At 43.4% G+C, this 24,903-nt stretch overlaps 1 protein-coding gene across 1 annotated transcript in view; it reads right to left on the bottom strand.

Annotated features, from left to right (window-relative positions):
• LOC146856261 (volume-regulated anion channel subunit LRRC8C-like) overlaps window positions 1-24,903 on the bottom strand; it is a 149,041-nt gene that overhangs the window by 1,622 nt on the left and 122,516 nt on the right. The window contains exon 3 of the mRNA XM_085651226.1: window positions 8,915-11,218. Coding sequence (XP_085507352.1) covers window positions 8,915-11,218 — 2,304 coding nt within the window. The remainder of the gene's footprint in view (window positions 1-8,914; window positions 11,219-24,903) is intronic.

The following is a 24,903-nucleotide window of genomic DNA, read 5'->3' as shown; positions in this document are numbered from 1 at the left end:
CTTGATCACATGCGGTTTTACATATCGCCATTGCATTTTTTATGTGTTTGTTTGGTGTCCACCCACTTTCACCACTCCGTGTCACATGATGATTACCATGGAAGAAAGACTCGCTTTGTATGGCGACTTATGTGAAGCCCTTTACAAATGTACAACTTAGTTTCTTGCTGGGTGTTTACACATTGCCAGTAAAAACCACATATTTGACATACATATTATTAAAATATATATGCGCTAATGCTTCAAACTTATATAAATATATAAATATATAATTCATTTGCAAAGACATTACGGGATTAATCCACATACAATGCATATGTTGTAGCAGCAAATCTTAATTAACATTGATCAAAAAGAGCTCATTTCCGGATAAATCCAGTAAAAACAACGGAGTAAAGTGCATATGTGTTTAGCAAAGAAAAAATGAATGTTAATGTGCAAATTGGTGCAAGACGTGCAAATAATATATAAATATAAAGTGCAATGCAATATATACAAAGAGACCAATTCCAGTATACTTAAAATGCAAACGTATATAAATATTATTAACAGTAACATTCCACTCACGAAAAATACTATTAAAAGACATATTTTATAAAATTGCTTGCTAAAAACTTCATTATACTTAAAAAAGGTCTGATTTGAGAAAAAATCCTTTCTATATGGCGACAGATGTTACATTTCCAATACACATTTTAAATTATTGATGAGCATCATCTGTGTGCCTGTTACTATTATTTCTAATTATTGTCTGAATGTATCATGGGTGATGACAAAGTTTCATTTGTACTCATCTCATATAGTACCTCCGCACCACAGATATAAAACAACATCTAATACTTTAGAGTTTCATAAAAGGTTGTGCATGTCCTCCGTGTTGATAAACCCATTGGGCCACTTACTGTCGAACTCTAGAATGATTTTGGTTTCTAATTGTCTGAGTTGGCGTTCCCTATTGCCACCCCTCCATGGTTTCGGGATAGCATTAATCACATAATAGGTAAGACAATTAATATCATTCGCATGGGTTCGTTTAAAATGTTGTGCCACTGGGTACGCAGGGTCGCTGTGGAGAATAGCCCTTATATGCTGCAATATTCTGACATGCACCTGTAGCTTCGTACTACCAATGAAGTTAAGGCCACAGGTGCACGTCAGAACATATACAGCATATTCTGTTTTGCAGTTATAGTTACCATGAATTGGAATTGGCGAATCACTAAATGGAATTGAATAATGTGTCTTATTACAGCCAAATTTACATGCTCTACATGTGGCACATTATCTAAAGCCATTCGCTGGTTGCAACCAGGTGGCAGCTTTTCTGATCTCTGGGGAATTTTTATCAAGGATAGATCCCATTGTTTTGCCTTTTCTGAATGTGATCGTTGGGGTTTCTGCTAACCTGTTGTGGAACACACTGTCAGCACTATGGGCCAGTGTTTCTTAATAATGGCTCTAATTTTGCGTTCCTCATTACAGTAGGTTGTGATTAGTCTTGGGGTATCCACCTTGCTTGATCCAATAGCTGGTTCTTGTTCTGTCTCACTATTGTCACTTTTTAAAAGGCTATATCTGGGTCGCGTACTAGCTTTTCTAGTGACTTCACATATTATTTTATCACTGTACCCTCTAGCTTTCAATCTTTCCAACATTTCATTCAAGCACCTATTGAAATCTGCCTCATTACTGCAGATGCGCTTGAGTCTAAGGATTTCTTCATATGGTATACTTGCAATCAAATGCCTGGGGTGTGAACTATTCACATGTAGCGTGATGTTCCCAGACGTTGGCTTTCTATATAAGGTAGTTGAAAGTTTACCTTCTTTGGTGTGAAGCCTCACATTAAGAAATTCAATTTGTGTCTTGTGGATGTGGGACGTGAAAACTAGATTCATAGAGTTTTTATTAATATCTTCGAGAAACTGATGGGCTTCTGTCTCATTTCCTTTCCACAACATGAAGACATCGTCTATGTATCTAAGATATGTGATTACATATGACTCAAATGGTGCTTGGTGTGTCTTTTTGGGGACCTGTTCCTCCCACCAGCCAATATGCAAGCATGCATAGCTGGGGGAGAAACAGGCCCCCATAGCCACACCTCTTTGTTTTTGAAAACATCATTAAAAGGAAAAAAGTTATTATTGAGGCACCATGAGATGAGCTCCAAAATTACTTTATTGAGTTCATAGAATTCGCTAGTTCCTGTGTATAAAAAATGTTTTACCACTCTCAATCCCTGGTTGTGATCTATACTGGTGTACAGTGATTCTATATCGAGCGTAATTAGATATAGATCGTCAGTCCAAATTAGACCTTCAAGAATTGTAGGTGGGAAGCAGATGGGGGTAGTTACCCCATCAGACATTTACTAAGGGTGGCGGTATGGGCATGTCCATGCCCGGCAGCCCTCACCCCTATTTTTAAATAAAATCCCTGGTGCCTAGTGGGCTTTGTGCCCCCCCGGAGGGGGGGGGGGGAGATAGGGGAAAATTGCCCCCATTCTTTCGTCGGGGGGTACGAATGACTGAAATATATAGTTTGGCACGGGGAGCACAAGCCCTTGCCCAAGGGGCAACTTTCCCTATACCTGGTGGCTAGTGGGTGGATCCCTGTTTGGAGATCACTCTCCTGTAGTGATCCCCAAGCAGGGGTCCACTAGGCAGATGTACCATTGGAAAGGGAATATTCTCCCTTTTCCAACAATACCTCTCCCAAAGGAATCAGTGCTCTAGGGGTGAGATATGCCCCTGAGCACTGATACACTGAAAGTAAAACAAACCCATGAGCTATTTTTACTTTCACTTTACTGCAATGATGTCAGAACACCTTGCGTGCTGATTATGATTACAGTACCCAGAAAAAAAACACTCAGGCTGCTCGAGTAGCTCTTCCTGAACAGTCCGACGATGAAGTAAAATAAAGGACTCACTCTGGTGCAGAGCATCAGAGAGGCTTATAAATACCTCACCTGTGTCGGCCAATGTCCAACACTCGCACTGGGGAGGTAGTGTGGCCGTAGGCCATTGCCTGACATTCGCAATCAAGAGGTTAAATGGGGTGCTCTGAAGCATGGCGTGTACTAATTGTTGATTAAGGCTTTGTATCAGCAATTTAATTTTTTATTTACGGGGAGAGAAGGTTGCATATTTTTCCTGTAATCACCGTTTCAGGCCTCACAGCTGCATTTCCCGAAATGTAGAGACAGGAAGAGAGCTACGCCAAGAAAAGCTGCAAGCTACTGGTAGCTAGTGATCGACCTGTTGCAGACTTCTGTTTTTGAATAATGGGAATCTGACCTTGGGGAGACAACCGATCCTGTAATGTGGAAATGTTGTGCCCAAACTAAAAAGATGTTTAATAATTATATATATATGCTAACAAACTTTAAATTCCTAAACAGGTTGTACTACTCTCCCAGAACAGACCCAGAAAGGTCTGCCTCTTATACATGATCTACATTCGACCCTCTGGGCTTTTTAGTTTGGGAATGTCCTCCAACTGTAGCATGCTTGGAGGAAGTTGCACAGATCATCAGGGAGATGGTGGGCTGTCCAATGAAATGCACCCCAAGATTGATGCTCCTAGGCTATGTAAGGCATGTCTCTCAGTCAACAAAGAGACTGGTTGCAGTACTTATCCTGTTGGAAAAAAGTAGGTTGCTGAGATCATAGATGAAAGGTCTGATACCTAAGGTTGAAGATTGGTTGAAAGATGGTAAGCTAGACCCAGAGACCTACAGGGCCACTTAAACACAGCAAGGCGAGGACCAGCAAGAACAACCCTAACTGCAGAGTCTAACGAGAAGGCCATGAGCTTTGCCTCTAAGAACTCCCTGCTGAGATGGTGGGAAAACCTTTGCCAATATCGTGATTGACTATGGTGGTTAATTACGTGTATTATGCAGTTGGTAGGGCCCTCAGGATACTTGGATGCTAATTGAAAAATGTATACTCTATAGCTATGAACATATCATTGTCCATAACAGTATCAACTAATTATGCTTGATCAGGCGTAAACCTGCCAAGAAACTGGAAGATATGTCTGTACGTATTGTGTCTGTTCTTTTATTTGCGTTTTTGAAAAATTAAAACTAAAGATTAGAACAAACCTATAATCATCCATGAACTTCCAAAGCACAGCCAATAAATTATTAGAATGGATTTAAAGAGGGTCATTAAAGGAAGGCTAAACTAATAGCTAGTCAAATTAAAAGTCCGCCGGATGAGCGGCCCCTTTAGTTGGCAATGCTTGAATGTGAAGGGTTCTGGTAGTTCTTTAGGTGAGGGAAGTCAATGGTCACGTTTTCCTGAATAGTAATAACCAGGTAGCACTGGTTAGTTACACATGCAACTCCGATGTAACGTATCTAGTAGACAAACAAGCTGCGTTCCAAGATGTGGTGGTATACAGTCGCTGAGGTTGTTGGAAGAATGTAGATTTTGCTACAAAGCACAGGGTTAACATTTTGGGTTTTAGGCATTTTTGGTTTCTGCATGCAGATGAGCAGCGAGTGGGTGCCATGTGCATTGTGAGAGGACAGGGCAAACTATGTTTGCACATAACTTGTAGACGAGATGTTCGAGCTACAAGATTTACTAGGAGCAGGAATGCTCTACTAAGGTAGATGATGAACATCTTTTGATGACGAAGAGACAGGATGCCGGTGCTTGTGTACCAGGAGTGAGGGAACAGCCAAGAAGCAACACTGAAAGGGTGTTTTTACAACAGGCCAAAATTAAACAAGTGTGATAAAGATCTGTGATATAAAAAGCTTTCTTATAAAGCAGTGACTGACCCAGGTCAATATCACTTTCCATCAGTGCCTACACTATCACAGGGCTTCAAGACACTGAGGGGCATATTTACGTAAAATGCCGGGGGACACAGCTGCGCTAAATTTAGCAGCACCACACTCCGACATTTTTAAAATGCAGGGATGCACTGTATTCACAAGAATACAACGCACCCATGTGTTTTCCCTATCGCTGGCGTACAAAAAGCTGAATAGCGCTAGCACAGGCACCCTACTGCCATGTTGCAAGGGTGCCTGCGCAGCCTGCACATAATCAATCAAGAATGGCGATTTGCTCTTATTCTCTACAGGACACATGAAAAGAGCAAAAAAACTTGAATCGCCATTCTAACGCTATGGGATTCGTTTTTGGCACTGCCTCAGCCTTGTAAGTCTAGGGCTGCATCAAAAAGCAATGGGTGTTGTGCTGGAACGCCCACAGCAACACGCATTGCATGGCCCTTTGCAGCAGAGAACTGCAGCGGAAAGGGGCATATTTACAAGCCACGTTAGGGGGCTTAGCGCCACCTTGTAAATATGGAAAATGGCGATACACCACCGGAGCGTAAAAAAAAGTGATGCTTCGGTAGCAATAGGGGCTTGTAAATATGCCTCCAGAACGAGTTATTTCATGAACATTGTTCTTGAATCTCCCAAGAATTTCACCAGGCAGGGAGTGTACCTGACATTCCCCTTGTAAGCTGAGGGTCGGTAACACACGAGGGAAATGGAGGCTTATAAAAAAAAACACAAGAAACACATATTTAACTGGTTTCCACATGCCCCCCAGTTTGGTGACAACAGGGCATCAAAAAATAATACAGTACAGTCCACATTTTCTGGCAATGACTTTCCCAGGGGAAATGAAGTGCTATCAATTATTTTGGAAGTGCCCACGGTAGCATCACAAATGTTTCTATTTAACAAAATAAGGACGTGTTCATGAGAGAAACTGTGTCCTTGTAGTACACTGTTTAGGAACAGAAGCATTAGGATGAAGGGCAAGTGCAAGCAGGTGACCTGTGGGGAATATGTTTAACTACCCAACTAAAATATAGTAGCCTAAATATTACTTACAAAAATATTGTGAAGGCAAGTAAGTATAGATTAACTTTTCTTAACTCCACATTTGTTTACCTTAAATATATATACATACAATGTCAAGGTACATATATGTGGATTCAAGAATAGTGAACCTATACTTACCCATATATACTTAGCTTCGTCATGTTTTGGTAGTTGATATCTACTCTACAACAGTGGGTGGATTATGAGCTGTGAAAGCAGGTGGCGCCATGCTGGGGTTGGCATGAAGAGGCATTCCACCCCTAACAAAAGAGGAAGTACCCAGTTTCCCGACGACAGACGACAAGTATTCAGGAATGAAGTGTCATCAATAGCTAAAGCCTGGGTAGTGTCATCCCAGAGAATCTTAGGAGAGGTGGGGACAGCACATTACTATCTTAAATAGGCCAGACTCTCTAGTTAAAATGTAACCTCGTAATTCTAACAATTGAATATATTTAAACCCGTTAATAAAATCAGGAATGAAAAGGGCCTCTAAAGCAGATTAATGAACACAGAATCATCGTGAGCAGCTTCTGAGGATAGGAGTCTAGGAGGTGTAGGCTCAGTCACACGTGAGGTGTGGGAAACCCTGGCCAAAACGTCTTGTAGTCTGGGAACTTCCTGTGATAATATACTTTCCAGATCAACAGACAGACAGCATTAGCACGGGTAGTGTATGCCAATGATGGAAAACCTGTGAAAGCTCCGATCTCCTGCTACACAGAAAAGGGGAATGAGTAGCAATATTCCCCCCTTTAAAGCCTCGAGATCAATCGTATTTCAATCAGCCAAAAGCCCAAATCAATTAAATGCGATGCACCAAATAAGGCACATAATTGCAGTAGCATGCTACACTATTTGTTCATATAGTAATTGGATTTGCCCCTTGATGCTGTGATGTGCTGAAAGTGCTCGAGGGTTCTGATGGATTTTTGTAAGTAGGGAATTGTCAAGGACAAAAACTCTGAGGTAAACACATACACACCTATACAGTAGGCAGAAAGTACTTCAGAGGCTTACTTTTTTCATTGTATTTGATTTGTTTCTTGGACTAGAAGGTCCACAAGAGCTTTAAGTAATCTCAGTTACTATATAAATACGACACCACAAAATGTTATCGACTGCCCCTATGTGTTGGGAAAGGTTTGAATCAAATAGATCACCTTATCCACTTCAATGCACATTTTTGAATTATGAGACTGTACGTCAGAATACCAAGCACATGTTGCCTTGTCCCCCTGATCCTTGAGGGTTCCTTGCTTAATTTGTTCATCTGAATATAGATTTGGTTTTCCCGTGGCCCCCCCCCTCCCTCTCAGACCCCCTTTTTATTGACCACCCTAGGGTGGTCCTATGTGGAGTTCCTCTGCTGTGGTTAGACGCCCTTTGAATGTTTTTCGCCTTGCTTTTTGTTTTTCTTTACTTTTGTTGATATTTATGTAAAATAAGGTGTATCCTGACTTCCCTTATGTGCAGCCTGATCTCCTGTCATTTAGCGGAGCCCCTGCGGGCCAGTCATTGTTTTTGAACTGCTTGAACATTTCTGAATACTAGCGGCCGGCCCAGGTGGTTGTAGGCCTGTGCTTGTACCCTTTTTCTCTGCACAATAAAATTTATTTAAAAAAAAACAAAAAAAAGAATACCAAGCACAAAAATATTGTGCTACTAAAATATAGCAGCCTAAATATTGCCTACAAAAATATTGTGAACGCAAGTATATACAGCTAAGTATAGGTTTACTTTTTTAACCCCTTCCATGTGGCGCGGATTCCCCCGCGGTGCTGACCGTTGCTTGCGCGGGCGTGGTCATGACGGAACGGTTCCGTCATGAGCACAGCTCAACCGACGCTCATGACGGAACCGTTCCGTCATGAGCACCGAAGGGGTTAAACTCCACATTTGTTTACCTTTAATATATATACATACATTGTCAAGGTACATATATGTGGATTCAAGAGTAGTAAACCTATACTTACCCATATATACTTAGACTTAGCTTCGTCATGCTTTGGTAGTTGATATTTAGTCTACAACAGTGGTTCATAACCTGTTGTCTGGGGACCTCCTGGGAGTCCGGAAAGCCTCCTTAGGGAGTCTTCAACTGCTTAGAAAACGAAACAGTATTTACAGAACGATAAAGTGTATTTAAATAAAGAAGCAAAACATACAACCGAATATTTTAAAATGTTCTACAAATGTGAAGTACATCGAAATTAGAGGCTAAAAGATTGATTTGTGTGATATAGTATGGATGATGAGTGGCCTCAACTGAATTGAGAAAACCACCAACCTTCCTATTAAAATGTAATTTTTTTTTACATATTTGTCTGCATATTAAACAAAAAGTTTCATCATCTGTGTTTTTGTTTGATGAATGCCTGTTTCTGTATTTGTTGTTTTGTTCTGCAGTTCAAATCTTCGAAAATCCTTAGGCCAGGGTCCCCACCTCCAGTAATGACTGAGTGGGGGTCCCGGGATGCCAATAAGGATTCAGTTGGGTTACCCGGGTTACTGAAATGATTAAGTGGGGTCTACAGAAGTCAAAGGGTTAAGAAACACTGGTCTACAATATTTTGGTAACACATTATTTAAAACTCGATATTTAGGTAGGATACCATTGATGAAAGTTTAAAAATCACGTACAAACTAAAATGGAAATCTTAACCTAAGGTAAGATCTAAGAGAAGATCTGGTGTTGAGGTAAAAGCTAAATCAATGGAGTGTTTATATTTTAGCCCCTCTAGCCGCTGTAGTCTTTATCTACCCCTCTTCTTGATCTTGAAATCGAACTAGCTGACATGACACGGCTTTACAGACACTTGCATCTGGATTGAGGCACAATGCATCTCTTGCCTACTAGTTGAAGTTTGTGTAGTATTACACTGCATGAGAATCTCTCATTTAAAATACATTTGATAACTCACAGTATTCTCTGATTAATATCAACTGTAATTGATTGTGCTTCTAAAGCATCTCTGTTGGAATTAAATACTCTGCGTCGAACACAATTTAATGTGAGATTATGCCCAACAGAAACCCGCTACTCACATCCTTGATTGGCGATTTGTTCATCAACTGATGTCTTACATCGGCAGGCAGTGTAGAGAAAAGCTCCCTCTCTACAAAGAGCTGATTCTTACTGAGATAGACACATTTTTCCAATTCCACCGGTAGCTTTTCCAGTAGGTTCTCGTTTAGACTTAGCACATTTAGTTGCACCAGATTGCCCACCAATGAAGGTAGGGTTTGGATCTTATTGTGGGAAAGAAGAAGGGTTTGGAGATCAGTACATGTAAACAGTTCCACGGGGAGATCAGATATGTTGTTATGCGATGCATTGAAGTACTCCAGCTTCTGCAGCTGACCGATCTCCTGGGGAATCATCTCAAGAGCATTGTAAGACATATCCAGATGGCTTAACTGCTTCAGATTACAAATGCTGGGATTGAGTTCCGAGATCATATTGTTATTTACCTGCAGGGTGGTAATGGCACTTATCTTTTCAATAATTGACGGAATACTGGTAATTCTGTTTTCAGATAGTTTTAGGCAACATAGCTTCTTCAGGTGTTGGCAACTGGCAAGTTCTTCAAGGGAAGTCAGATTGTTGTTGGTCAGCTCGATTTCTTTCATGTTGGTCAAACTGAAAATGGAGCTTGGTATCCTGTCTAGCTTGCAGTCCAGAAGCCTTAGGTGAGTCAGGCTGTAAAATTTCTTTAGGCTAGAGAGGGAATGAAAACGTGCACCCTCGTTGTGAATAGTCAACTGACTGAGTGTACCTGCTACATCCAACATGGCCGATGGGAGCTTCCCCATGGAGAGTTGTAGATACAAAGTCTTGAGCTCCTTCAGGCCTCGAAGTGAGTGGAAATTTATGGTCACCTTGTCAATCTGAAGGCGTCCTTTCAAGTAGAGCTCCTGGAGCTTCCACATCTGATACAGCCATGAGGGTAACTCCTGTGCTGAAGAGTAGTGCACTCTTAAAACCAGCAGAGTTTTCTTTAGAAACATTAGAGCCTGAGATTCCATTTTCACGTTGCAGTTGTGGAGACACAGCTCTTTCAGTGCTCGTAGGTGTGTGATGGTAGAACTGATTGTCGGTGATCTGATAAATTCTAGCTTCAACACTTCAATTTCGTTCACTTCGAACACCTGACTTGGGATGCAGGGAATCATGAAGAGTCGCAGCTCTGTTTTCCCTTCAGAGTTGATGGTCAGGCACTGCCTCAGTTTCTCAGTTGTCCAGTAATGGTTGAGGTTAACCTGCAGCAGCTTGGTCTCACTCACGTCGGAAAGAAAGACAGCAAACTTCCAGGAATACAGTGTATCATACTGGTCAATGAGGTGCAGCAAGAAGGCAAAGTCGTTGACCACGTCAGGAATATCGCTGATGCCAGATTCCCTGCGGGTGGCTTCAAACGAGTACTCTTTGAGCTTGACATAAAATATCCAGTAGACAGTATAGAAGCAGGTGCAACAATAGATGCTGAGTGCAAACAGGTAACCTATTGAGAGCATGCTATACATTCTCCATAGTCCATGGATACAGTAGTAGTCTATGAAGCCTGTTATATTCAGAGAGTCAGTGCAATGGACAGTATATCTCATTCGAGGGGTGTAGACTGCAACATAAGATAGGAACACCACTGTCTCCAGAGCCCGCAAAATGGTCTGCCTCTTGTACATCTGGTAAAGAATATCTTTCTCTTCCGTGTGAACACGAAACATCTTCACCTTTTCAAACAAAGCTTTCGCTTGCTCACCTTCCCTTTTGTCCAGTATCTTTCCTGATGTCCTATCAAGTGATGCTCCTGGGAGCTTTTTTGATAGTTTAGTTGCCAGCGAGGGCTCCTCCACTGGCCCCTCTGGCGGCAAGGTTTGGACAACATGTTCCGTTTTACTTTCTATCACTAATGTTGTTGTAGATGGAATGGAAGAAGTGGGGCTTATCGAAGAGGAGCTGGCCGGTTCGTAGTAGTATTCAGGGTCTTCGAACACAGTCTCTGAAAGTGCTCTGGTGGTCCAAGGGGAATCCAGGCACTTGCCTAGCACGGCTATAAAATGCTCTATCTTTGAGCTTGTTCCAGGAAATTTGAACCAGAAATTGCTACTGATGAAGAAAATCATGGAATTTGTGAGAATGAGATAGGGAAAAAACTTTGAATATGTCAAAATGGCATTGTCGTAACACCACTGGTTAATGAGCCCATAGTACTGTAGGTCTAGCTGAGTTTTAAAGCCAGTGATCATGACCTTTGTGTCCGGTTTATTCAAGGGAGTCACGTTCCAGACATTGTCAGTCACAGAAAGACCAGGAGGCACAGGAATACAAATCATTTTTTCAAATGACACCTGTAAAAGATCAAATATGACAAAGTTATGTAAGAAAAACAGTTTTGAGAATCTTTGTATTTAATCAGTTTTGCAACTCGCATAAGTTAGTTTTATGATGAGTTAGATGTTGTTAGCTCTGCTACTACTAATAAAACCGCTACTACTTACACCATTTCTATAGTGCACTCTACTTTTTAATGTGTTCTTAAGACCAGCTTGAGTGGGTTGCACATTGTGGTGGGAAATTTGTTCACAACCTGTGTTACTAATTTAAAGAACAGTGCATTGGTGGTGCCTGGACCGCCTATTACACCCCTACACCTTCTTGTAAATGGCTCCAGTTTGCCATAATTTGGATCACTCAATACCATGCCACACCATATTTTCCGATTGGAATGTCGCTGGGTGTTTGTAACTGGAGACTGAGAATGCCAAGGTCACTGCAAAGGTAACTCATCTCACTCTTGCAGCTAACCACCTCCCACTGTCCACTTGTGGGAACAGATTACTGAGGCGTGTAGGTTTTTCATGTTTGCTTACCACTCTTGTCTGTCCTAAAAAGCTATGCCTACTAGGAACTGCCAGCAGAAAGACCTGAGGGCAGATTAAATATTTTTTCACGCAACACATCAAGACAACTTGCTGCCCTGCACTTCGTGGAAAGGCGAGGCTAGGAATGCGCCACTTCTATCAAGATATAACGCATTCCTGCCATCAGCCTGTGCTGGCGCACAATCTGCAGCCTAGTGCCAACACAGGCCCCCTCATGCCATAAAGAAAGGGTGCCTGCGTTACAGGCAGGATTGCTTTTGTGCAGGCAGGTGTCCCTAGAAGGATTTTTTGTGTGCAGGCAGGTGTCCGTTCCTGCACAAAAACAATCCTTTGAGGCATTTTTCACTTTCTAAGTGTGCTGCAGAATGCTGCACACTCCGAAAGAGGAAACAACAAGGAGAACTAAACATAATTGTCCTTGTTGTGCCCCTGGTGGGAAGGCGTACAATTCTGACGCAGTTCCAGGTCCTCCAGTGTTGATAAATCAGGGAATGCTTCAGAATGCATGAGTGGGAACAACCACAGTCCACCCATGTAATACCCCCACCATGCAGATTAACGCAAGGCAGTAACTTGTGCTGCCTTGCGTTACTACAGATTTATTAAGCCATGCAGGGCTACACAAGGTGGCCTTGCATGACTTGGTATGTATCATTCTAAGTTTTGTCTGGCCCTGCGTCATCTTGTGTGCTGCATGGGCAAAGCAAAACCTTAATAAATCTGGGCGATGGTTTTTCTTTCTTGGCTGAAGGCGAGGATTTTACATTTCAATTCAATTCAATTCAAAAAGCGATTATTCATCTTAAAATACAGAACAGTCAGTATATTAAAATTAGATACAACCAAAAATAAATACATATATTTACATATTAAAACAGTTCCTAATACAAGATTAAATATATCCCACGCACAAGACTTTGAACACATCATAAAAAACTATTAAAATACATAATTCCACGTAGTTCGTTCAATACCCCAAGGGGAAATATCTTAGCTATTAGGGCCCCCCATTTTTCATCCGCAACACCCATGCCCAACTCAGGAACTTAGCTGCTCCTATTACTGCGATCTCATTATAGCCAGATTTCAGCAGCCTCTTAGCAGCCATCGCAGAGCTGGTTCCTAAGGACCGACATGCTGGTTTTAACCACAAGCTACGAGGTTTGTGATAGACCGGACATACAAATAGGAGATGGTCAATATCTTCAGTATGATCCGGGCAAAATCGGCACTTATCACCAATTCCTGGTTGCCACTTACATGTAAACTTCCGGAGTGGCAATGACCCAACTCTGCATTGGTGGTAAAGCTTGCGGTCTAATGGCTTTGATATAAGGTCCCAATAGCTTTCCAGGCAGGGTTCATCTTTTAGATCTAAAAAATCTCTAGACAGAATGGGGCTAGTGACAGCGGAGAACTTCTTTATTTTAATTAGCTCCCAATATGCTGCTCGATAGGATTCTTTGGAAGGAAATTCCACCGATTCAGGGCTCTCCCAAAGTTCTCTCATCCCATGTCAATAAGGAGAGATTTTATGCCAATCAGCCATGGGATCCTATGCAGGCGATCCAATCCCCTTACTTCGGTCAAAGCCCTAGCAAAGAGATGGAGCTCTGGAGTAATCCAGAGACGCCTCCAAAAGGCCAACGGCCTATAACGGGCAGTATCCACAATACTATGACAGACTAAGTCAAACAGAAGTGGAGTACGGGGGGACGATTGGGGCAGGCCCACAACCGATCTCATAAATGTATTCTGGGCTGTGGACAATTGGTTCAGGTTACAAAACCCCCAGATTTCAGCACCATATAAAATAGCGGGAATAATTTTAGTCGTGTAAATTTTGACCACTGGAGCTATTGGCTTAGTTAATGATAGCCTGTGTTCCTTGGTCAATGCTCCCGCTAATTGAGTGTGTTTCAGTGCAAGGATCTTAACTTGGGGATCCCAGCTCAACTTATCGCCAAAGGTGACACCCAAATAGGTGAAGACTTTTGTCTGCTCCAGAGGTTTCCCACCCATAAAGACTCGTGCTTTAACGGGCTTGGACCCATGGAGCACCATAAACTTAGTCTTCCCTACGTTAACCACAAGCTCATGTTCGCAGCAAAATTCCTCAAAACGAGACAGAGCTAACTGCAGCCCCTGTCTCGTCTTGGATAGTATCAGCTTATCATCCGCGAACATGAGCAGGGGCACCTTTTGGCCAGCGAGCATCGGCGCGTCCGTTGGTTGGTCAACAAAATACTGCACTACCCCGTAAATAAATAGAGAAAACAGGGTTGGTGCCAGCACACACCCTTGCCGGACGCCCTTTCCTACCTCAAATTTCTTTGTAACCTCGCCCAGTTTCCCCCAACGAACCTGAGCATACGTTGATTCGTGGAGTCTAACCACGAGGGAGACTAGCTCTTTAGGCATCCCCAGTCTCAATAGGACCTCCCATAATTTTGCTCCTGGCATGAGGTCGAAGGCAGATTTTAGATCCACAAAGGCAGCAAAGAGCATTCCCCTACCCAAAAAGACCTCCTTCCAATATATAAGGACAAATCTAAAAGCCTGATCCAAAGTCCCCATATGACACCGGAACCCCGCCTGTAAAGGAGATAAAATGTCATTTTCAGACATCCAGCCCTGGATCCTACCCAATATTACACGTGCTGTTATCTTTTGAATAGCGTCAATTAGGCTGATGGGCCTATAATTGGCCGGAGCGGAACGATCACCCTTCTTATAGATAGGCATGATTTCCGCTCCGGACCATGATGCAGGAATTGGGGCTCCACCAGCTATCGAATTAATTAAATTTGTAATATAGGGTATCAATAAATCAAAATCCTGTTTGAATAAATCGGCTGGAATGCAGTCAGGCCCCGGTGCCTTACCACTTGGGCTAGACTTAAGAACTGTCTCTACCTCTTTTGTGTTGAACAGCAGAGGGACGTCAATTTGGATTTGTGGGACAACCCCTGACCTCTCTGAAACCAGTTGGAATTGTGTTTCGAAGAAGACAACCCATTGCTGCGGTTCGACATTATTATTCGGGATTATTGACCGATGTCCATTCCCCCATTTAATAAGATCCCAGAATTGGGTCATATTCCTGCCTCTACATACTATCAGCAGACAACGCCAACGATCCTCATCCCATTCTTTCTTGGCGTGTCTGATAGCCGTTTTATAAGTTACTCTACACTGCTTAATAGTACCATGGATCCTAGATTTAATGGTTACCACTAGAGCTTTGTGAGCTAGCTTACACGTGTTGTTATACCACAAGTTAGGTTTATACGTACTAATCTTTTTAGCAGGTCCAGCGTTTATGAAAAACCTTTTTAGGCCGCTAAAGAGGTCACTATGGATTCCCCCCAACTTGGCATTTAGGACCTCCTGAGAGCCACATTCGGAAAGTTCTCTTAAAGAACCTGACACTAGAGCCCTAATTTCTGCCACGTTCTTTCAATCCATTGCTACCTTGGCCCACCGTACCCTTCTTAAATCATTCGCAATAGTTACTATATTGGGGCAAGTGTCGCCTTCCATCAATACTGGACCACAAAAACTCCTATCATCACATTTAGGAACCAAGGGGTTGTGGTCACTTTCAGGGCGACATTGCACCTATTGGATCTACCATTATCAAATGTCACCGCACCCTTGGCATCGGACTTAGTCCTACCATTAACCGCCCTTAGGCCTCGTTCCAGGCATAACCCTTTCATTTGAAGTGCGGCCCCAGTCCATTTTCTAATAGGCTCAAGATCCAGTTGTGGGATCCCCCAAAGTGCATCAATCTCTTCACTAAGCCTGCCATCATCTGAATCTAGTGGTTCAAAGCAGGTATTGAAATCCCCTGCAATAATTAAATCATCATTGGGGGCCAATTGGGACAAATAATTCTCTAAAGCCATTATGGCCTGGGAGCACCTCCCACCAGGTTGACCCCTAGCGTAAACATTATACAAAGTTAAATCAAGGCCGCTCACTGATCTAACCCTTATGGCCAGAATATATGGCCTATCAATGCTGACCTCCTCCACCCTTATCCCCTCAAATTGTCTCACCCAACAGGTCAGTCCACCAACTGCTCTACCCCTATGACCCCTTATTGCTGCTTAGAAGAAATTCTACATTTACTTTCTCTTTATTTGCTCAGCAGCCAAAAAAACAAGCATTTGCAATGCAATTGGTCTTGCATTTACAAGAGTTTGAGCTATTGGCAATGCAACTCTCGCAAGTGCGAGACCTACTGCATTGCAAATTACTAGCGCCCATGCGGCGCTTTCACATTCATGGAGGCCGTGCGCCTTTCTTTAGACAAGCCGTGTCTAAAGAAAGAGGTGTGGCCGACATTAAAGTGAACCTGCGGAATGGGGCGCTTTTTGACAAAAAAAGCATCGGTTTGTCAAGTTGACAAACGGACTTTTTTTTGTAAAAGCGCCCATGCCACACTTTCACTTTTATAGCGGCTACGCACCTTTCTGTAGACGCAGCTTGTGTAAAGAAAGGGGCGCAGCCTCCATGAATGCGAAAGTGCCGCATGGGCGCTAGTAAACAAACCAAAAATACCACAAAAATAAGTATGTGCGGCTTCTATACTTGAAGCGGACCACGCTGCTAAAATAAGGAAAGGAAGAAACGCGAACACTATAGTTAAAGCGGACCACCGTTAGTAAATAAAAAAATTAAAGCGGGTGCAGTGCTGCGACGTAGTAGGTGGTGAAGGGGCAAATCATTAAACAAAATAGTGTTCACAGCCAAAATAAAGCATACTCTGTAGCAAAACAAGTGAAAGGTCCAATCGTTATAGGAGGTAACAAATGCAGACAAGGTGGTACCAAGGAGGGACTAACAAGCCTAATACCGACTCGGAAGCCAGCGTTTATGAAGGATAATGACCCAAGCCAATTAAAAATATGGAAGTAGAGTGGACGGGGCTTCAGAGCCATACTCCAATACTGCATGCCTCTCAGCAGTGCATGCGCTGCCCAGGCTTGACCTAAAAAGGAAGGCTATTGACTAACATAGGCTGACAAATTTATTGTGAAAAGCATAGCTGTCTTTCGCATAACTTTTCATGATAAAAAGATCATACCTATAGCTTTGATCAATGGCCTGCCATCCTACACAAAACAGTACTGCTATATTGAGCATTAGCTTTCCCATAGAGTGAAAGGTAAAATACAAGGACACTTTTTCAGAGGGAGCACACATTGGCCCAATCAAATGCTGAACTCAAGGTAATCAAAATGTAGACCTCTCTCTCAGTAGTACTTCTGAAAGCTTTGTTTATGTTGTTCACCCAAGGTATGGTGATAGTTCCGCTGTCAAACTAGACTTAAAAAGCACTGAGCACAGGGACCAAATTATTGGACACACTACCACACAGGAGCATTGCGGGGTACAAGCCGTGAAGATTTCTCCAAGAAAGGATGGGCAGCCAGTCTTGGCTTCCCACTAAAGAATGGTAGATTGGATGAGTGCTTCTCTAACTGCATGTACCAAGGCCCCCACCTGGCTTAAGATATGTATAGGAGAGTACTCCCTGTCCCAGTCACTGGGGAGAGGCAAACCCCAAAGCAGCAGGGTTAGAGTCAGGGTTAGAGTCAGTGACCATACTCACCCCCACTAAATGTTCATGAGAAAATGCTATTCTAGTGCTCATTTGAAGACCTGCAGCCACTATAAAATGCTTAAAAACATCAAGCTAAAGTAGGAATTCGTTTATCATTCTCCTCTATGCAGCCTCTTCTTACCTGTTCATAATATGGCCTGTGATCCTTATCCCTTACTTTTCTCAAATGATTTTGAAACTCCTTTGGAGCAATACTGACTTGGTTTTGAAAAACTTGGCATTATAGTTGCTGCATGGCTGCACAATATGGCTGCCGTTCAGCACACATATGTAAGGGAGGAGGATGTGAGCTAACGGAACTGGGGAACCAGGTTTGAGTCTCGGTGTCGGCTCAACATCCTGTGATTCTGGCCACATCACGTAATCTCCCCGTGTCCACTTAAAATGAATGTGCCCTTGTGTAATGTAACTGGTGCTCACCTAAAGCGCTCCAATATCTTCGGGCGAGTTTGCGCTATATAAATACTGCAACAACAAAAATTAGCACTGGTTGAGTTGTTTACTGTTGCCCTCTGTGAAAGTCAAAAAACGATCTCTCGCACACGTCATTCCGTTTAATCTCTGGATGCAGCAAGGTCACTCCGCGGCAGCGATGTGATGCGCGCGCTTTTCTTACAGTGTACTCAACCCCTGCTTAGCCTTAAATTAATGATTGTTGACCACGGTCTCTTGCTCACCACCAGATGAAACTCCTGGCAGAGCTTTGTTGTACCAAGAGAGCTTTTGCTTTTCTGCTTCTGACACCAAACCTGACAGCAGGGGGCAGTATGCGCTCACTGGTTACTTGTCCAACCGGAGGGATTTCCAGGAGGTGTTTTTTGTTGACTAGCTTCAAAGCGATATTTCTTGTAATAACTGTTGATACTTAAAAAAAAACACAACACGTCTCTCACGATACTCGCGTGTCACATCCTAGTCAGGATAAGTGAAAAAAGTTTGCTACTTATGCGCATTAGGGTGTAGAGTCAGTCGTTCAGTGCCAGACACCGCACAGGGGCTCAGGTTTGGGGAGATGTAATCCGAGGCTTAATGTCTTAACTCTAACAAATATCAAGACCTGATATTGTAAGGGCTACGAAGTGACATCTGTGAAAATAGTCGCTAAATACTGACAGAGTCGGAATGGGAAAGAAAATAGGACCAGGCACTAAAATAAACAAGCATTGGCCGCGCGGCCGTGAAAGTGACGCGGACGCGAAAGTGAAAGTTATCACGATCGCTTGTGCGAGCTCTGCGCTTAATGAGCATGACGAGGAAAGCCAGATGGCACCTCTGCTCGTAATCGCACGCCCACGCGCGTAACCGAAAGCTCTAGGCCGGCCATGGTAGCATTTTCTGAGCCCACTTACTAAAAGTCTCGCTAGAGCAGTGCATGCGCTGGCTCAGGCGAGACCTAATCATCAGAAACAAAAGAACTACAGTTCCATCCTAGGAATAACAGCAGCAAATAAAACAACACCTCCAACCACCCCAAAAAAAAGATTTAATTATCCGTTTCCTGTTTCTTCACTGTTCTCCTTGTTTATTAATATCAGGTGGTGCCTTCTTCCGTTTCGCCACTCCTACTTTCCATCTTAAACGGCCTTCAGCGCCAGGTTTAGGGCGGTATAACTGGTGCGGCAGCACTAGGCACTGACCTGGAGGGTGAATTGAACTCGGGGAGGGGGGGAGGAGGGCTGAGTTAAGTAATCACTTACTATTTAAAAGCACCCGATGCAGAATTTCTTGTGCGTCCAGCTTTCAGGCATCAATAAAAATGTCAAGATAACTCTTGCAATTATTGTTCCTGCTAGAGAGAGATAGATCAGAGTTTTGTCTAGTGGCAATTTGGACTCGCCCTAATGTTGCATAGAGGATAAATAGGACTGTTGCAAAGAACAGATCTGTATTTTATGTGGATAGCTGAGTGGATTGGTAAAGCCAGCCCTTACCAGTGCTTTAAAACAAATTAAATGTATTTGAGAGAGGGGCTATGGAGAGAGATGAGGGGTCCTTTTGACAGCTGGCCGTGAGGAATCCAAGAAGGAGGTTATTGGGGGGGCGCCAAAAAACAATTGTCGCACCGGGCACCACCAGTGCTAAAGCCGGCCCTGATGGTCTTAGTTGGTCAGGAAATTGGTGTGGTGACCTTGTAATACCTTGGTGCTGCTTGCAGACTCTTTCTTGCTTGCTGATTTCGGAGTCCTGTTGCTGCCCAGGACATGGGTGGTGCAATAGGCGCTCCGCATTCATGAAGACAACCAAGGTCTGATAGTTAGTTGCACAGAGCTGTCTCTGCTTCATAGGCTTGGCCATACCAGTACAGGACATGGTGCCTGGAAGACGGCCAGGTAGGCAATCTGCAGCACTGCACACACGACACACTACATTGCAGTCCTTCTCTTTTCATCCTTGTGGCATGAAGTAGGGCCATGCTAACCTTTGGAAGGAGTGCCTCTGTCATTCATTAGAAGGCAACGTTGCACTTACGATGTCAGGATGGACATGTTCCTGGCAAAGTTCATCAAGAAAGATTGGCTGCTCGTGAGAGACAAGCCACGTTAATCCCTGATAAAAACTGACTGTGGCCAACGAAGCCACAGGTTAAGAAATTAGATTTCCCCCAAGATGTATTCTGCCTGCTGAGTAAGGCGGAGGAGTGGCATTCTTTTTCTGTAATTGACTGTGCAGTGTGACGTGTATTGTTTATTGTTTGTTTTGTTTATTGCCTGTGTGCCTCTATAGTTCGAGCTCTGTAAAACTAGATGAACCTTTGTAAAGATCTCTTGGCTATACCTTCTCTCAGTATCTCTCCTTCTTACTTTTTTATCAACTGCCTTCAGTTAATCCATGCTTGTTCACCTTTGTATTTCTGTGTTATATGTAAACTGCTCTGTTGCCCATATGACTAGGTCGGCGCTATATACATATATCAAATAAATAAATACATATACATCTAAGATGGCTCTTCCAAAATGGTGTGTTCTCATGCTGCAGAAGTGGTGTTTTATTTCGGCTGTTTCTGGCCTATATCTAGGACCCGAGCAGAAGCATGAACGAACTAGACAGAAAACATTAAATAAGATATGTGTCGGTCAAAGACATTTGAAGTTGATGGATTCCTCTGGGGTTTTAGGTGGTTGGAGACTTTTCATTGGTTGCTGTTGTTCCTAAGATCAAACTAATTCCAGGAACTCTGAAAAACGTACCTCTGTTTTTGTTTCTACTGCTTTCAACTGACTGCTGAGCAAATAAAGGAGGAAGTAGATTTATTATAATAATCGCCATGTGTCCTTAACCAAAACTTTCCTTCATGTTTACGAGAAAATGTTATATTCAGGCATAAGTCTGGTCGAATGAACGTTCTTACTATACTGACAGTATTAACTTTATTGGTAAAGACAAATAATGCCAGAAACTAACCATATCTAACATAAACCTACATTATTTTCTGACTGAGGTTGACGTAGAAAATTCTAAAGGGGTAGATGTTCATAGCCACTTGTTCTTTTTAAAAAGTTTTTAACATCGTTTTGGAAGTTTGTGACTTTTAGCACGGGGACTCTGATCCGTTGACAGCTAACATATGACAGTCATGACTGTTTTTTAGCGGGGGGGGGGTGGGGGGGTGGAGGGGAGGGGGAGTTGGTGAACTTATTCAATCGGGTCCCCTTTCTGGGTACCAGTAATGCTCATGTAGCTGGTGACGTGTTAGTAGAATTTCTTACTTTCAGGGAGACATTCATTAGCTATCGGACCCAAGATAGTTGCCACTCCCTTTAGAGTCCAGAAAACGCCTAACATTTTCTCAGAAGCACAGATGCACGCTGAATCAATTAATGTGGCACGTCGAACAGAACGGTATCGTTATCATTTCGATAAGGTTAGAATCAGAATATGTTTATTGCACAATTATTTAAAATCATTACAAATACGTTAAAATCAGATTAATAAAAAGCATTCAGTCCTCGGCACAAAGGGAGCTGCTAGTCGTTATGTACAGCACGGAGGCGTAAAAATAGTTTGTTAATATCCGTAGTTCCTGTGGTGCCCACCTTACTACACGATTTTAAGCAGTGTCAGCCCATGTGCAAAAATCCTGGGAAGACCCCCTTTGGGGTCTAAAAGGGAATTAAGGGGGATATGTACAAGAAAATGTCGGAGTGCAGTGAAATGCGGAATTTGGCAATGTCACGCTATGACATTTTCAAAAACGCAGGAATGCGTCATATTTTAAAAAAAAATACAGCGAACCTCTGCATTTCCCCTGATGCTGATGCTAAATTAGATGCCTAGCGCCAGCGCAGGCACCCCTGCGCCATGTTGCAAAGGTGCCTGCGCTGCAGGGGTGATTTATGTGCAGGTAGGGACACCTTCCTGCACATAAACAACCTTAAAAGGTGATCTGCTGTTTCTGCAGGACACATAGAAAAAGAAAAATATGAGGAGAAATTAATACTTTCTCCTCGTATCGCCATCCTAAGACCAGGTTTTACTTGCCCTTAGATTTTGCCACTGCCCCATCCTTGTAAATATGGGGGCAGTGCCAAAAAGCAATGGGCGTTGCAGTGTAACGCCCACTGCAATACCTATTGCCCGCCCGATTGCAGCAGTGGACTGCTGCGGATAGGGGCATATTTACAAGGTGGCGTTAAGCAACATTAAGTGGCTTAATGGCACCTTGTAAATATGGGGTATGGAGCAATGCCACCGGAGCGTCAGAACAAGTGACGCTCTGGTGGCGTTAGGGGCTTGTAAACAAGCCAACTGAATCAAGTGTCCCTACCCTTATTCCGAGCGGGGAGTGTGGATGTATGATAACTGGCTTATGACCCTATAACACCAACATGTTCCAGCCCTACTGGCCAATGTGAGATCCTGGGCTTTCGTCTGGGTAGGTTAGTAAAGTTTAATAAAGAGGTCACTCCCCCATTGATGTGTCTAACAGGCAGTTCCTTTAGTAGGCGTGCAATTTGCATGCACAATTTTTTGATATACTTACTTTTGTTGGGTATTACCAGTAACAGAGGATATAATATACAATATAGAGCGTCAGATGTATAGGAAGTTCATGCATTTAAAACCTAGGTGCAGTACACATGAAAAGGCGTCTATACCAAATGGTCCCAATAATGCATGCAAGTTTGCATGTCAATATGGGTGTATGTGATCGGTCATCTACTTGCTTGTGATCACATACACGCTAGTGGAAATAACAAACAAACACTAAGGGCCCCATTAGGATGGCGGCCTGACTTTAGTCCGCCCGCCACCCTAGCAATGTTGGGACCGTCAGCCAGCGGTGCAGTGGTACCGCACCGCAAATTAGGATGAGACCGCCATGTGGCGGTCGCAATCCGTATCTTTGACATTGCGGCGGGTGCTGCTGTAAGCAGCACCCACTGCAATACCAGCCAAAGAGGCACTTTGTGCACTGCCATGCACAACGTGGCAGGCACCGCGCGGTGCCTGCCACCTTGAGCATGGCAATGTAGGGGGGTGCCATAGGTACCCACCAAGTGCAGTCCCCCACCCCTACACCCCCCCACCCCTGGGGGCCCGCAACATTCCCCCTAAGCAATTCCCAACAGCCTTTCCATGGCGGCATCGCTGCCATGTAAAGGTCCTGAAAACCCAGCATCATAATATGGATGATGGTGCCTTCTAGGCACCGCCACCATATCATGCCACAGTTCCGCCCGGACGGCAATCATCACGATTGCCGACCGGCGGAAAAGCGGTGGACAGACTTTCGTCCGCAGCGGTACCCCCTGCCATGGTAATGTGGCTTTTTTGGTTTGTATGTTCGGTGTAACAAAAACTTTAATGAGTTGGTGTTAAATGAATTTTGGATTTATTGTGTTCAGTTTGAACTGTTTTTAATGCACATGAGATTTATTGTTTTTTTTTACAATTGTGAGAAAATTAAGGTTTTTAAATGACAACACTGATGTTTAAAGTATGAGTCTAGTTTTTGCAAATATATGAATACAACCTCTGACGCTACATTCTTGGGTCTGGTGGTATTTTAGCCGAATCATTCCAGTATATGTGCACTCTCTGTTTATCGGTGTTGGTAAGTCTGACTGAAGTTAAACCTGTGTGAGCTTGAGTTTGTTTGTCTTCCCCAAGGGACATATTTTCTCTTTACTTTAAACAAATGTTGCATGGTAATGTGATTATCAATCACCAAGAAAGAGAACAGGGAGCAATTAACAGTCCAGCACCCATGCTCCCATATAGGAATATTTGCACAAGAAGAAGTCTGGTGGAATGTATATAAAGTGAAGGGATCTTCCTTATTGGAAAGTGCAGCCCTCACACACCCATGTGGGTTTTATACTTCTTTATCAAGCTTTGCTCGTGTGGTCGGCGCTGCAATGCCTCTGAGGCCCTGCAAGAGTGCTCTTTATCGGAGATCTTTTTTCTTGGTCGTAATGATACATGTTGATGCGTTGGATTTCGATAGAGTGTGTAGTGAAAAATGTTGTTATAAAACTGCCTATGGGGTACCAAAAAATATTTTAATATTTAATATTTTAATCGGGGGTCCCCTTGGCAGGGTTAAAAGCAGGTGAGTGTGGATTGTGAGTGAAGTGTTACGAAGCGTGACAATCTCTTGATAGGTGCTTAGGAGGTCGACATGTTTCATGCCTGCGTGGTCCTGGAGGGACCCGTGGCAGTCTTTCAGGACCAACTGAATCAAGTGTCCCTACCCTTATTCAGAGCGGGGAGTGTGGATGTATGATAACTGGCTTATGTCAAATTATCTCAAGGGATAGTAAAAGTTCAAATGTACCCACAGAAAATCTCGCTATTCGGATCTCAAATTCCAAGCTAAGAAAGAGAAGAAAAATGGAAAGCATAATATCACATATATACATGGTTAATGCCTCCTTAAGAACCATAAGAAGGTTTTCATTGATAAGTATTAATTTACTGAATAATTAGAAACGTGATGGTCCCGGTCCTCCGCTGCCTCACACTGGTGCTTTCCTCCTTTCCACAAGGCCTGACGGTGATAGGAGGCGACTTCAACGCCGTTTTACAGCCCACTTGTGACACACCGGTTACACCATCGGCAGTCCGCCTTGCCTCTGCAAAACGATTATCTGACTGGTCCTCGACCTTGGGTCTCTGTGACGCCTGGAGGGTGTGGAATCCCCGCCAGGTCCAATTTACCCACACGTCTGCGGCTCACACTCTCGTATCGACCTGTTTCTACTGTCGGCCGTGGACTGTCAACGGGTCCACAATCTTATCCAGGGGTGTCTCAGATGACTCACCCGTCTCCCTTCGTCTCGGCAACCCCCCTGGCGTCGCCCGGACGGTATGGCGATTGAATGCCTGGTTCCTGCAGGATTCCAAATTCACGGAGTCCCTTGGGCAGGAACTGCAGCAAAATTTTTCCACGAATGCGGGCTCGGTCCCTTCGTCGGGCACGCTGTGGGAGGCCAGCAAGGCCATGCTGCGCGGGGTGGCTAGGAGTTTGGTCCACGCGAAGCGCCTGGAACAAACTGCCCGACTTACACAGTTG

The sequence above is a fragment of the Triturus cristatus genome, chromosome 4_1 (genome assembly GCF_964204655.1).
Source record: "Triturus cristatus chromosome 4_1, aTriCri1.1, whole genome shotgun sequence".
Lineage (NCBI taxonomy): Eukaryota > Metazoa > Chordata > Amphibia > Caudata > Salamandridae > Triturus > Triturus cristatus.
This window is presented reverse-complemented; position numbering and strand designations above follow the sequence as displayed.